The 13,174-nt window shown below is 41.4% G+C and overlaps 1 protein-coding gene across 6 annotated transcripts in view; it reads right to left on the reverse strand.

Annotated features, from left to right (window-relative positions):
* The window catches only part of MAST4 (microtubule associated serine/threonine kinase family member 4), a 579,655-nt gene that overhangs the window by 20,326 nt on the left and 546,155 nt on the right, over positions 1 to 13,174 (reverse strand). For 4 of the 6 annotated variants that reach the window (XM_007974205.3, XM_073014721.1, XM_073014719.1 and 1 more), the window contains 5 exons: positions 8,476 to 8,598; positions 8,175 to 8,287; positions 6,025 to 6,152; positions 5,442 to 5,677; positions 1,262 to 1,462 (listed from right to left, as the gene is read on the reverse strand). In XM_007974205.3, the coding sequence (XP_007972396.3) occupies positions 1,262 to 1,462; positions 5,442 to 5,677; positions 6,025 to 6,152; positions 8,175 to 8,287; positions 8,476 to 8,598 (801 nt within the window). The remainder of the gene's footprint in view (positions 1 to 1,261; positions 1,463 to 5,441; positions 5,678 to 6,024; positions 6,153 to 8,174; positions 8,288 to 8,475; positions 8,599 to 13,174) is intronic. The other 2 variants (XM_073014718.1, XM_007974285.3) reach the window with 1 other exon arrangement.

Raw genomic sequence — 13,174 nt, forward strand, 5'->3', positions numbered from 1 at the left:
GCATCTTGGTTCTTTTCTGCTGGATCCCTTCTGTCTAATCAAAGGACAGGTGAAGAGATGCATGCTGGCAGGCAGGGAACTTCAAGACATGCAGGTGGGAGTAGGGCACTGTGGACACACACAGATCCAAACTGCTGAAAGGCCAGGCCCCCTCTTCTTTACCTTCTGATGGTCTCCCTTATCTCCCCAAATTGAATGATTTCCTTATTCTACCAAAGTATAGGCTTCCTCACCAGCTTTCAAAACTACACTGGCCCATATCCCACTTACCTTCCTGTCTGTGCAGCTGCACCGGGACCATCATCTTCAGGTTATGAAGAGTCATACAGACTAGGGATACAGGTGTTTGTTTTATGGAGCTAAACGGGACACCTCCCAGAAACTGAATCTGCTAGACTGAGCACTACTCCCAAATGAGCATTTGTTTATGTCAAATTGCTTTTTGCACAAATATGAAATTTTAAAAACAAAAACAATCCCTTTTATACATGATCTGTATTCTTCCAAAAACAAGCCATCTGCAATATAACTCAAGTCTCTTGCTGTCATTTGGAGTGATATCACAACCATCAGGGTGTACATTTCATTTCTACCAGTGGGATTACTACAGACTTAGAGATCAGCAGAGGCAAAACCAGTTTGTGGGAAAATACTACAGTTCATCAAACTTCAATTAAGCCCAGTTTTCCAAAACAGGACAGAAGATGGTTTGCTACCAGTAGGAGGAAGCATAGCTCAACCGACAGGGTTGGGAAAACCTAGAATTTCAATGCTGTCTGTGACGCTATCTCCAGAATGAAAAGCTTATATTCTGTAACTATTTTCCTCATTCATTAGATGAGAAAAACTATATACTTAGCTTTCCAACACAAATGCTGTAAACAGCTCTATAAAGTGTATAAATTATACAGTCTAGAGAAAAAAAAATTATTCAAGGAAGGAAAATTTATCATTTAACTTGGAGGGAGAAAAGAAAAGGAAAGGAAACAAAACAGAAACAAGTTTTCATGGGAAGGAAGCCTCTCTTGTACCCCTGATGCAGAAAGTGAGATGAAATAGGCCAAAATGCTCCTTGGGGGCCCTACAAATCCTGCAGGAAGAATTCAGAGTCTGCAGGCAGAAGCTCTCAAGAGCTGTCCTGGGACATGACCCGTTATTACTTCAAGCAATCTTGCCTCTCGTTCAGCATTCCAAATTGGGAGAGGAGGGATGGGACCACATGCACAAATCACACAGTTTCATGCAAGTAGTATCTCTCTACCTCCTGGGATCATGAGGGACAGAGCACTGGCAGAGAGGGACTTTGTGACTTTCCCAGAGATTTTCTTTTTTTCTGTGCTTTCTAATCGCTGCCGAGCCATGTGAGAAGCGGGTTCACTGGATGGCTTTGAGGAATTATCTGTACTGTCCACACACTCGCTTCGTCCATTTATCTGATCCAAGTGCTCTGAAAAACTGCCAACTGTACAAAGAAGAAGGGATAAACATGTTCAGGAAAATCTAGGATAGGAGAGGTGGGAAGAGGGGAAGAGAGAGACAGCAGGAAGAGTAAATGCTGGAGAACATACTCCTATGTGGCCGGTAAGTCCCGACAGTGTCAGGCGAACATTAACAACATGTGATTGGTTTGAGAAAGGTGACGTGGAGAAGGAAGAGATGGAAGAGGCGTCTATTCAGGCTTCATTCTACCTGTACACATGTCTGCTAATTCTCAATCCATGACTCCATTTAACCAAAGGAATTAGTTTCTTTCAACAATCTATACTTTTGAAACCTTGCAGAGACAATTCTGGTGCCCCTACCACCCATACCATGAAAGGCTGTGCTATGAATCAAAGATCACCTCCCAAACACCATGGCCACCCACTTCATACGGTGATTACCTTATGATACTGATTATCATTATCAATGCTGTTAATCATAATTTTGACACGTGGACATTGTTTCATCACTCCCCGTAGGCTTATGCCTGTGCTCTTAGAACACACCTCATACTAGACTGAGGCAAGTAACTGATAGAAAGGTGCCTAACGTGTCTCTTCTCACTTCTCAGGCTGTATGCCTCCATTCTAAGCTCCCTGTACATTTCAAACGACAAGCAAGACAAAGGGGATATTACTCTCTTCATTACTCAAGCTCACTTCATCCTCCTGGCTTTTAATCCAGCGTATCAAATGCTGATCCTCCCTCATGCTATTTCCTCTCCCCTCTAAACCACACCTTCTTTACTTTTAATTTTGTTAATCTTTAATATAAACTGGAGTTATTTTTAACTTATAAAAATGGGGACTTCCCTCAACAATGGAGCATAAGAGAGGATAAATACGGAGGTGGGTGCAGAAATGGAACATCACTGATGCTGGTCTGGTGAATGCAGAGGCCGAGAGTAAAGAAATCTCTGCAGCAGGGTGACATGTTGAGTCCCCCAGAAGGAAGCTGAACAGCTATTCCTTTTGATTTGTCTCACTCTTTCTTTCCCAGGTTATTGGTCTTCTATCTTGCTTTTCTTTAAAAACATCATTGATAGCACATTTTTGTCCATCCAGGAGAGACAATGCTCATCTCATTTTTACTTCTAAATGCTACATTATAAGCCCCATGTGCTTAAAAATCTTCAACTGCCTCATCACCTTTAGAGATACAATCCATACAGAGTATTTCACACCACTATAAACGATCTTTTGAAAGAGCAGCCAGCACATTTTGAAGTGCTGACCATATGACACTGTTTGCCTAGGAAAGAATTAGACTTAGACTTAACCAGCATTTCTCTTACATTGCCGTCTATACACCACTTAGTGGTACGGTTGTAGTTTGGCCCAAGCTCATGGACAAAGTTCAGACCTTACAGCTGTGGTCTAGCTAAGGGAAGCTGGGAATTTGGACAGCGGCTTTAGGCATGACACACTTTGTGGCCATCTACTGTGCGTATGTACAGGAAAATACTCATGGACTTACACATAACACCCATCTGACCAACAAAGGGAGATAACGTTAAGGCAAATATCAATCTTTTTACTCCTATAAGATCATTCTCATTTAACAGTATATTCCATTCTGTTACAGAAATCAACTACTGAAGGTCTTGATAAAAACTGCTTCGCAAGTAATAAATCTCATCTCACAAAACTGAAGCTTCCCTTTGAGTAAGGTACACACTTGCTTCTTTGTAATTTGGTTTGGATGGGATCACTGACAAGTCTAAAATGAAAAGTTGAATCTCTTTACAATGAGTAATTGTTGGATACATTCGACCCCTACATCTAAGACTTCAAGACATTTATTTTGCATGGCTTCAAACACAATGTAGTCATGATAAAAGAGAAACAGGTATAAAGTTGTACTTCCCTAAATGCCAGAGTGTGGATATACAACCGTGTGTCACCTCTCCCCCTTGCCTCTGCCATCTCATTTTGCAGTACTGCATATAAGCGTGAGCTTCTTTTCTACCAATGGTAGATAATGTCACTTTAATGTTCTCTAAATGTTAAGGGTTCCCTCTTTTTGGTGGTGGAGCAATATAAAAATCAACAAATTTAATTTTACTACAGTCACGGTTTTCAGACTCCCTAATTACCCTTGGCTATAAGCAAATCAGCTCATCTCGCTATTCTGCACAGCCCCCAAGGCCTTTGATTATTTTTAGTGTGTGTATGGGGGAGAGAGAGAGAGAGAGAAAGATGGTGTGAATCTATTAATCAAAATGCATGGCAGGACCTAGGTGGATTTTTTTTTTAATTATGAAAGTAATCAATCAAATGCTTAGACACGATTCCCCTGCCTTCCCCTCCCCACTCTTCCAGTAGTGAGTAGGCTGAGGGGACTAAGAGATAGTAAACAGTTCACTATATTCAGAATAAATTTTAAATCGAGGTGAATATACTCTATTCAGAGTAAGGTAACTAAGAACCAGATAAAGGCTTTTGTAACCAGGAACAGAAAATACCAAGATATCTACATGTGATCTGAGCATCAACATGAGCTAGAGATGGTCAGGAATCTTAGTCTAACAGGTTGCCTTTACACTACTTCCTCATTGCTGTTCTCTTGGCTTTATGGTTAGGATAAGTGGAATTATGCAAAATGAAAACAGAACTGAAGTGAAGAGAGAGAAGAAAATCTAGCATTATTTTCCTCCACAATAAACTATAAGCACATGTGAAGCTTCACAGATCCAAATTTCTTAGTGAGGTTGAAATAAATCCAGTCCATAAAATTTGTTTTTCTTGAAATGATTAAAAAAAAAGCTTACACTATGAATATTCACTTAGTTTAAAAAATGTTGATGAAAAATCTTGGAATCATTCATGGTTATCAATACAGCATATTGAATGTAGCTTAATGAAAACATTCATTATAGCAATTCTAAGCCATATACATCTTTTACTTTTTGAAAAAGCATAAATGCACATACTCTATAGAAGAACATGCTGTGCATAAAATTTTCATAAACCAAATGATACTTTAAATGAACTTAAGAGGCTTGTTCTGGGGCAGTTAATTCCAAGTTTGATTATCTAGTGAGGATACCTCCATTATTAATGACCAGCAAGTATCCACGATATATTAAGCTCCTTAAAAAATCTGTGAAGACACTGTTCCTCTTGTCAGGAAGGTTACATCACACAAAGGTAACATTAAAAAAGTGCTTTCAAAGGCCCAAGCCCACTTAACTGCCTCCCAAACATGCAAAGATGTCTCAGGAGTTTCTTACTCCAATTACCCAGAGATGGGGAAGGTAACTTTTGTCTTCAGTGGAGTTATTTCATATGCACGTAACATACCAATGTAAATCATGTTGGTATTTCTGACTCCCCTTTCCCCTCCTTAGTCCTAGATGGACCAGGACAGCATTAAGTGTTATGCTGCACTGAGCCTGAGTCTAGTGTGGAGAGAGAAATTATTTGGTACAACATAACCCTTTAACAAAAGCCAACTCCATCAAAGAAACAACCATCTATTTCAATGCTAGAGAGAAACCTGGGTTTATACTGTGCCTTACGGGTGATTCAAGACATCTTCAAGGGTAATTTTGACAAGCTGACTACTGGATACTGGCTCTCACACTGAACTTTGAGTTAGATGCAACTGCATAAGACATACCTTTGCATCAACAACTGAGAACACACTCCCTTAGCATATTCTGACTTATTTCCCTCAAAAGATTCCCTGCAACCTGGCTGAGAAGGTGAAATTTGGCCCCAAGGTCAAACTGAAGCAATAACAGTTTGCTGCATGGCTGAGCACTGAGGAGCAGTCTGAGATATCTCATCTTAGCTCTCAGAAGATCGTGTCCCAAGCCTAAGGACTGAGGTCATGGAGAAAGTCTAGCAGCGTAAAACACCCATCTTTACTGCCTGGCGAGGCCATCCCCGGGACCGAGCGCTAGGAGTCAGTTAGTGTGGTGAGGAGGACAGCAGGCACTATGGCCCGAGGCTTACCTGACAGGGTGGAGCTGCTGATGGTGCTGGCTGGAGTGGTGACCTCGGGCTCCTCCTGGGCACTCTCTTCAGGGGGAAGGGCTGGCTTTCCTGGCTCCTCATGGGGGTCTCCAGGGCGGGAGGCAGCTTCATCTTGTTCTCCCTCTGTTGAAATAGCCAGTTTGGGAAGTAGGCCAGAACTGAGTTTATGTCTGTTGCTTTCAGTATCTGAAGAGTTGGATGTTGATAGCTGTTGCCTTAATTAAAAGCAAAAACAAAGTCATATACACATACTAGAAAACTGTGTTAAAGGTGAATTTTGGAAGAAACCAGGTGAAAATTGGACTTGGATAAGCCTAACCGAGAGATGTCTAGCACAGTGGTTCTTAACGTGTGGTACCCAGAGCAGCAACATCTGCATAATCTGGGTACTTGTCAGAAATGCACATTTTCAGGCCCCACCCGAGATCTACTGGATCAGAAACTCTGGAGGTGGGAGATCTGTGTTTTAACAAGTCTCCCAGGTATTCTGATGCTCACTGAAGTTTAAGAAACTCTGCTCTAGTAGCTACTGCTTATATTACTTAAGAGGCATTTCACATACATTTCAGAATATTCTGAACTCCAGCTCAGTGTTTCTGTGGATGGCAAGGTTGTGCTTTTGGCTTTGTCCCCAGAGTCTTCCTTCTCTTCTGCTGAATTCTGAGTGATTCGATCTATGCTGCTGAAAACCTGGAAGGCAAATAATCGGTGCTTATTAATATCTACTAAAAAGAGTTTGTCAGAAAAACACTCCAAGTCTTGGGAGGAAAACCTGAGAGGATAACTAAATTCTGAACTGAAATTGTGTATTCAGAAAGTACTTTCCAGTGTTGTTGACCAGAATCCTGAGAGGAAGGGTCAGAGTGAGTGAGTGTGAGTGTGAGTGTGTACATATATACAAATAGGGAGCTAAGAATTCATCATCCTCTCATCATATCTTGTTGCGGACTTTGTATTGGCAAACAAAATCCACAGATGCAGTGGAGTTCTAGGCCTCGGGATCAATGCACATCTTGATTACTTTTTAACCATGAAGTCAACTGGAAAAAGAAAATAACAGAGAAAAAGATTTAATGGCCACCAGTCAGGGGTAGGAAGAAGAAAAATGAATTGGAATTGAGTGCCAACAGAAGAATAAACTATCTGTTTCAAGACTGGGTGGTGGTGTGGCAGGGATGCAGTACATATTTTGTTGTAAGAGCCAGAGGTATGTGTTTCGCTTACAAATCACATCTACAGACAGGCAGTTTCCTATGTTGGTGCCGGGGTTCCTTAAGGGGATTGGATTCAGGTAAGCCCAAGGTCTCAGCTATCTCTGAACCTCTGTTGTCTCATAGGAAAGAGAGAAGGTAAAATGGGGGTCTAAGAGCCTAGGGTAGGAAGCACTCCCTACTGCCCTGCTCAGACACTTGCTGCTCTCATGGGAATGGTCCTGAGGCCTCCTGTAATCTACTAGGAACAGCAGGAAAGTGGCTAAAGAACAGGAGACGGTGGGAAAATGCAATACCCACCAAGGCAAAGAAGGAAGCAGTGTTTAGGGGTTGGCTTTGTTGTCTTTGATGGCCCAGAGAACAGTCCTGGTCTGAGTCCATACTTAGCAAAGCTTCTGTCCTGGCTCTAGGACAGACTGGCTACCACTTTCTCCAGGGAAATCCTTACCTCAATGCCATTCCCATAAACAGGAAGGGTAGTGCTGGCCAATTTGCAGGTGCATCTAGGTAATCATTTAGAAAAAGCTACAGAGCACTTTAAAATCACTAAATGTTACAGAAAAGCTAAACGACAATCATGCAAAATGCCATGGCAACAGAAAATATGTAGCTACTGAAAATAGCAAAAGGGAGGTAGGGTACCCTCACGTTGATTTCCATTTTTCCTAGGGCCCTGTTCTGTCTCAGAACTATCAGTTTTCTTTGTTTTGATTAATTATTTTTTTAATCTTACCTCTTCTGGTAAAAAGGCATCTTTCTCAATCATCAGCTTTATTATTTTCTACCATTTTCATGATTCTAGCTTGGCTTCCTACTGCCTTTTCAATATGGCTTATAATTTCTGTTTACTGGTTACGAGTCTTTTTTTTTTTTTTTCCTTTTTGTGGAGAACAGGAACTCGCTATATTGCCCAAGCCGGTCTCGAACTCCTGGGTTCAAGCTATCTTCCTGCCTCTGCCTCTCTAAGTGCTGGAATTATAGGTGTGAGCCACCATGTCCGGCAGTTACGAGACTTTACAATTTTATAGTCAACTGTCCCCAAGTATCTTTGCTTATGTCAAGGACTGAGCCTTCTCCTTTTGTCGTACTCTGTGTAATCCCTAGGAGATGACTCTGCACACAGTGAAGCTGGCGCTCGTCATCCTAAGTTAAAAGCAACGAGTGGTGCCTCCACAGCCTGGCATTGAGCCAGGTGAGACATTCAAGGCAAGGTCATCATATAAGTAGCAGTCACACACTCCAAAAACAAGACTTTGGGTGCAAGGCTATGCCCCTAAGAAAACAAGATCTTAATTCATGGAGAGAGAAATATATTTTCACAGTAGCATAGGGACAGACTATAAGTTGAGGGGATCACTTTTCTTCAACAAAAAAGGAAGTTTGGGCATAGGAGACCTCAAACCCTGGAAAAGGGTAAGTGTCCAGCTGTTCGGGGATACTATCTGGCCAGCGAGAGATCCTCCCAGAGAGACTCTGTATGTTTATGCCACATTTCACTTACTTTTGAAAACCTATGTGAACATGAAGAAAACTGCCTTATTTCCACATTAAAATCTTCATCATTTGTGTCGTCTTCTTCCTCCGTTTCCATATGATGATACTTCTCAGACCGAGCTGCAGTGAAATGTTTGGGAACAGGTCCAATTACTCAGATTTTCAGTGTTTAGATATTTTAATTATGACTTTCTGTATCGAATCAGCATTATGTTTAAGAACTCAGAGATATGAAGAGTTGCAAAAGCAAAGGTAATTATTTATCAAGTAAAGGCCAAACAATATTTTATGTCAGATAAAGCACATACTATCAAAATAACTTGTGTCATCCTCAGATTCCAGTTGGGGAATAAATTCTGCCTTCTGTCTCAGTAAACTGTTCCAGTCTAAAGAACGGAAGAATCGATGCTGTTTGACTTCATATGCACCACCTGGAAGTGGGCAGGTAGAGACAGAGAGGAAAGTGTTAAACTATCCCCACTAAGCAAAGGCAAACATCAGTTTTTAACAATTTTGAAAACATATCAGCAAAGAAATACAGACATGAAAATCATACTTTTTCATTCTACAACCAAAGCCCCACAAATTTTTCTGATAATTTGTCAGTAGGAAATGTGATGTTGCTAACAGCAGTTGCTATGGCACTGTTTTTCTTTGTTAGTTTTTTCCATGACTTCCTCCATTTTTCAAAGGTTAATGTTGTGGACACTTAAAATCACATTATGCTGAACCTGGAGATGTGGATAAATATTGGCCCACAGCAGACTCACTCAATAAAAACCCAAAGAAATTCTAACAAGGTGCAAAATGTGTTCACAGCAACATTTCCTCTGGAGGAGAAGTGAATATTGATAAATTTTTCCTAAATATTATTTATAGGGGTTACCATTCAATTTTATTGGATTGCTCATTAACATAGATAAGAATTAGATTCTGTGAACTACAGATTCGTAAGTAGGAAACTGACAAATCTGTTTTAAAGACTTTTAATGCCTCTAAAATATCAATCACCATTTCCAAGTTTTAGGCTTCTTTTTGCCAAGTCAGCATGATAGCATAATTCAGTGAATTGTTTTCAATTCAGTTCATAATTTTAAAGAGTGATTTTAAAGGACAGGCCATCAAAAATATGAATACCGTATCCCATATAAAGAGAAAAAGGTACATGATATAATATCATAGCATAAGAATCAGACCCCCGCCCTGCCACCAGCACACATATTGTTGGAGAGATAACAAAGAATCAACCCTGAAAAAACTCTGAGAGATATCTGAGACGTTAATAAAGGGTCTAATCAGCCTCCCTGCCAAAAGATCTCTGCTAGGTGCAAGTAAATGCCTCTTTCTTGTAATTGTCACCCAGGCCTCTCATCCTGTCCTCTGTGGGGTACAAAAAGAATAGGATGAGAAATACCAAGTTGAATGCAAAATGGGCTGTGAATCTTGGTTGGGGGTTGCTGTCTGTGGATCAAAGATTGGACTCTGTCCTCATTGGACCCCTCTAGCATAAGGCATAGTGTCAGCCCTAGCTCTGAATCCAGCCAGGGCAAATTGGTGTTCTGAAAATGATGGAATGGAGTGAAAACATCAAAGCAAGGAAATTACCCAAAAAAGGGGGAAATGGATTCTTCTTTATAAAACATTTAATTAGAATCTTTACCCTATTCTATCCAGGTGGTTTCCACATTTCTAGCAAAATACTGAAATCTGACAATAAGCATGAGCAGCTACGACTGAGAGTCAACTTGTGACAAGTATTGCACTAGATGCTATGGAACAGGTATCTTGTTTCCTTTAATTAAATAATCAAAGATAACCACACGAAGTGGGCATTACAACACCTTTTGTGGATGTGGAAATGAAGCATAAGCAATAAAACACCATGGACCATGATCCCCCAGAGGGTAAAGATTCAAGGCTGAGCCTAGGCCTGCCTAAAAACACCCAGGCCCAACCTCAGTGCCACATATAAGGCGGAGGCATGCTTTAATTTGTTCCTACTCCACCATCTCTCTTGCATCGCTTTGCAAACAGATTCAGAACTGCCAATACTGGGGACCTGAGCCTAACAGCCAACTCACGTGGCTGTTCTACAGCACCTCTGCAGAGTCTCATTCCAGCCAACCATGCATCCTTGCTCTCACCTATCCCTAACCAATGCCCGTATACACAAGTGCCCATCTCATTTTCTTCTAGCGCTCTTTTACTTGGAGAAACAGAATACTAAAGCTAAGAGGGCTTAACTGTTTCCCTACCCAACATGGAGGTCGTCAGCACGGTGAGGATGTTGGATAGGGGAAGCCCTAGTTAGTGGTCCACAACACACATCTCTGAACTCCTAGTGCAGTGATGGTTCCACTAGACCACAATGACTATCACTTCAGCTGCTGCTCATGGGGCCGTATCAACGCTCCAGCCCTCACATTTTGGGTTGCTCAACTTTATCAGAAAAGCAGTTTCTCTAGGGCCAAGAGTTCAACCAGACTGCAGCCAGTGTCGGGGGTTTTACCCCACCGCCTGCTATCCTCTGGGACCCAAGCTGGTGAGAGCCTTCATTTCATCCCTGTAGACAATGACAAAATGGGTCCTCCTCAAGGACTCACAGCCCATGGTTGATTTGCTCACATTCTTCACCCTTTGGCCTTTGTGCCTCACTTATGAGAAGCTGGTATTAGTTGGTCCAGTTTCTCATGCACTTATGGAGAGATAAGGGAGAAAAGAAAGCGGGGTGGGGGGGAATTGGGGGAAAATGACTCTGGGCTAAATTTTTGGTAAAATATGGGTGATAGCATCATGAGCTAAAAACAAATCACTCATGCAAATGATAGTTCTCATTGTAAGAATTCATCATGAAGGGAAAGGAAACATTATTCCTTGAGCTCTTGCTAGGTACTTAGTAAATGAACTAGATACCTTCATGAACATTTTTGCATTTACTCCTCACAATAATCCTGTGAAGTATATACAATGCCCATTTCCATAGACTAGGAAACTGAGACTCAGGGCAATGAAGAAACTATTCAAGACATGGGTAGCAGTGACATCTGAGCAGCTCTGAAGTCCAATGAGTCAGGCTGCCACTCAATATTCTACAAGTTCAAAAGTATAGTTCCAGTAGGACAAGCTCCCAAATTGCAAGTTATGCTTTGACACTAACACTTTCCCTTTTCTCTCCTTTCATGGAAGTTTCTTAAACATCCATTATGTTCTTCACACCCTTTTTCTCAGCCTCTCTAATCTCTTGGGCAAATGTGCATTCGCACATTTTCACGGTGCATTATTTTGCCCACTAAATATGCATTAAATACAAAATGCTGTCATTGGGAGCAGCATGGCAGGCCTGCGGGATTCTCAGCCTCAGGCTCTGGGCCCTACTGGGACCTGTCATGTTGGACTGGCCTGTTTGGCAAGCACTTGACAATTCTAAGAGCTTGGGTAGGGTCTTTTAAATGTCTCTTCTGGGTTTCTGTTAGGAGATTCGTTCTTCAAACTGTCAAACCCTAAAAAGACTGAAAGTAGCAGTCAACGAGAAAATGTGCAGAGAAGTAACTTGCAGCCTATGATTTATAAACACAGAGATGCTGATCATTATCACATCCTTGTCTAGTTAAATGAAGCCCAAACAAGAATCCAAGTTTTCCTGGAGGAGTAAATACGGGGCAGAATACAGGCTGAACATCCTTGGTCTGAAAATTTTAAATCTGAAATGCTCCAAAATCTGAAACTTTTTGAGCACCAATATGACACCACAAGTGGAAAATTCTACACCTGACCTCAGGTAACAGGGATTAAAACATATATGATGGAGCCAGGCACGATGGCTCATAAGGCTGTAATCTCAGCACTTTGGGAGGCCAAGGTGGGTGGATCAGTTGAGGCCAGGAGTTCAAGACCAGCCTGGCCAACATGGCAAAACCCCATCTCTACTAAAAATACAAAAAGTAGCTGGGCATGGTGGCATGCACTTGTGGTCCCAGCTACTCGGGAGGCTTAGGCATGAGAATCACTTGAACCTGGGAGGCGGAGGTTGCAGTGGGCCAAGATCACACCACTGCACTCCAGCTGGGGTGACAGAGTGAGATGCCATCTCTAAATAAATAAACAAACAAACAAACCACCCCACCCACCCACCAACCAAAAACCAAACAAAAAACACATATTATGGGCTGATTGAAGGACTAGGGCAGTATGCATTCATAACAGAATAAGAAATCATGTCAGTTTATGAACTTAGAAAATAATTTTAAGATAAAACTGTTGTTAATGAGGCAGATGACTCTGGAGGAAATGTTTTAAAAAGCCATCCAGCAGAATGCCTCCTCTTCCCTAGAATGATCTGTTTTTATCTTTATAATAATCCTATGAGGTAGCACTTCAAACATTTCCTTTTTACAAATGAGGAGATGAGCACTAGAAAAAGAAGTAACCTGTCCAGGGTCATACAGCTGAGATTTAAACTCAGGTTAGCTGACTGTGGAGTTTATGCCATCAACCTCAATTTATATTGGGTTTTCAGGTTAAAAGTCCACTCACCCACTGAAAAAAGTAAAAAAGGCACAAGGTGCTCTAGTGAGAGGCTCAACTAAAAGAAGTTTTCTAGTGAAGCCCTAATTTTAAGCCTTTTTGGATTCTCTAATGCAGGGTCTGCAAAGCTTTTGTGTAAAAGGCAAAACAGTACACATTTTAGTCTTTGCATGGCATACGGTCTGTCATGACTACCTAACTCTGTCCTTGTAGCATGAAAGCAGCCATACAATACCTAAATGAGTGGGATGTGCAGGTGTTTCAGTAAAGCTTTATTTACAATACCAGGCTGTGGGACAAATCTGGCTGTAGCTTGCTGACCCTTGCTATAACGCATTATCATAAACTCTAGTAGCACTGCCTTCGTCTACACTTAGGTAAGAACAGAGACCTCCAATAGGAGAATCGGTGGGTGAATGTGGAGAATACTATACAATAAATATTTGTAGCTGTTTCAAATTTTTGTCTTGGAAAAAAATGGGG

This window comes from Chlorocebus sabaeus, chromosome 4 (assembly GCF_047675955.1).
Source record: "Chlorocebus sabaeus isolate Y175 chromosome 4, mChlSab1.0.hap1, whole genome shotgun sequence".
Taxonomy (NCBI): domain Eukaryota; kingdom Metazoa; phylum Chordata; class Mammalia; order Primates; family Cercopithecidae; genus Chlorocebus; species Chlorocebus sabaeus.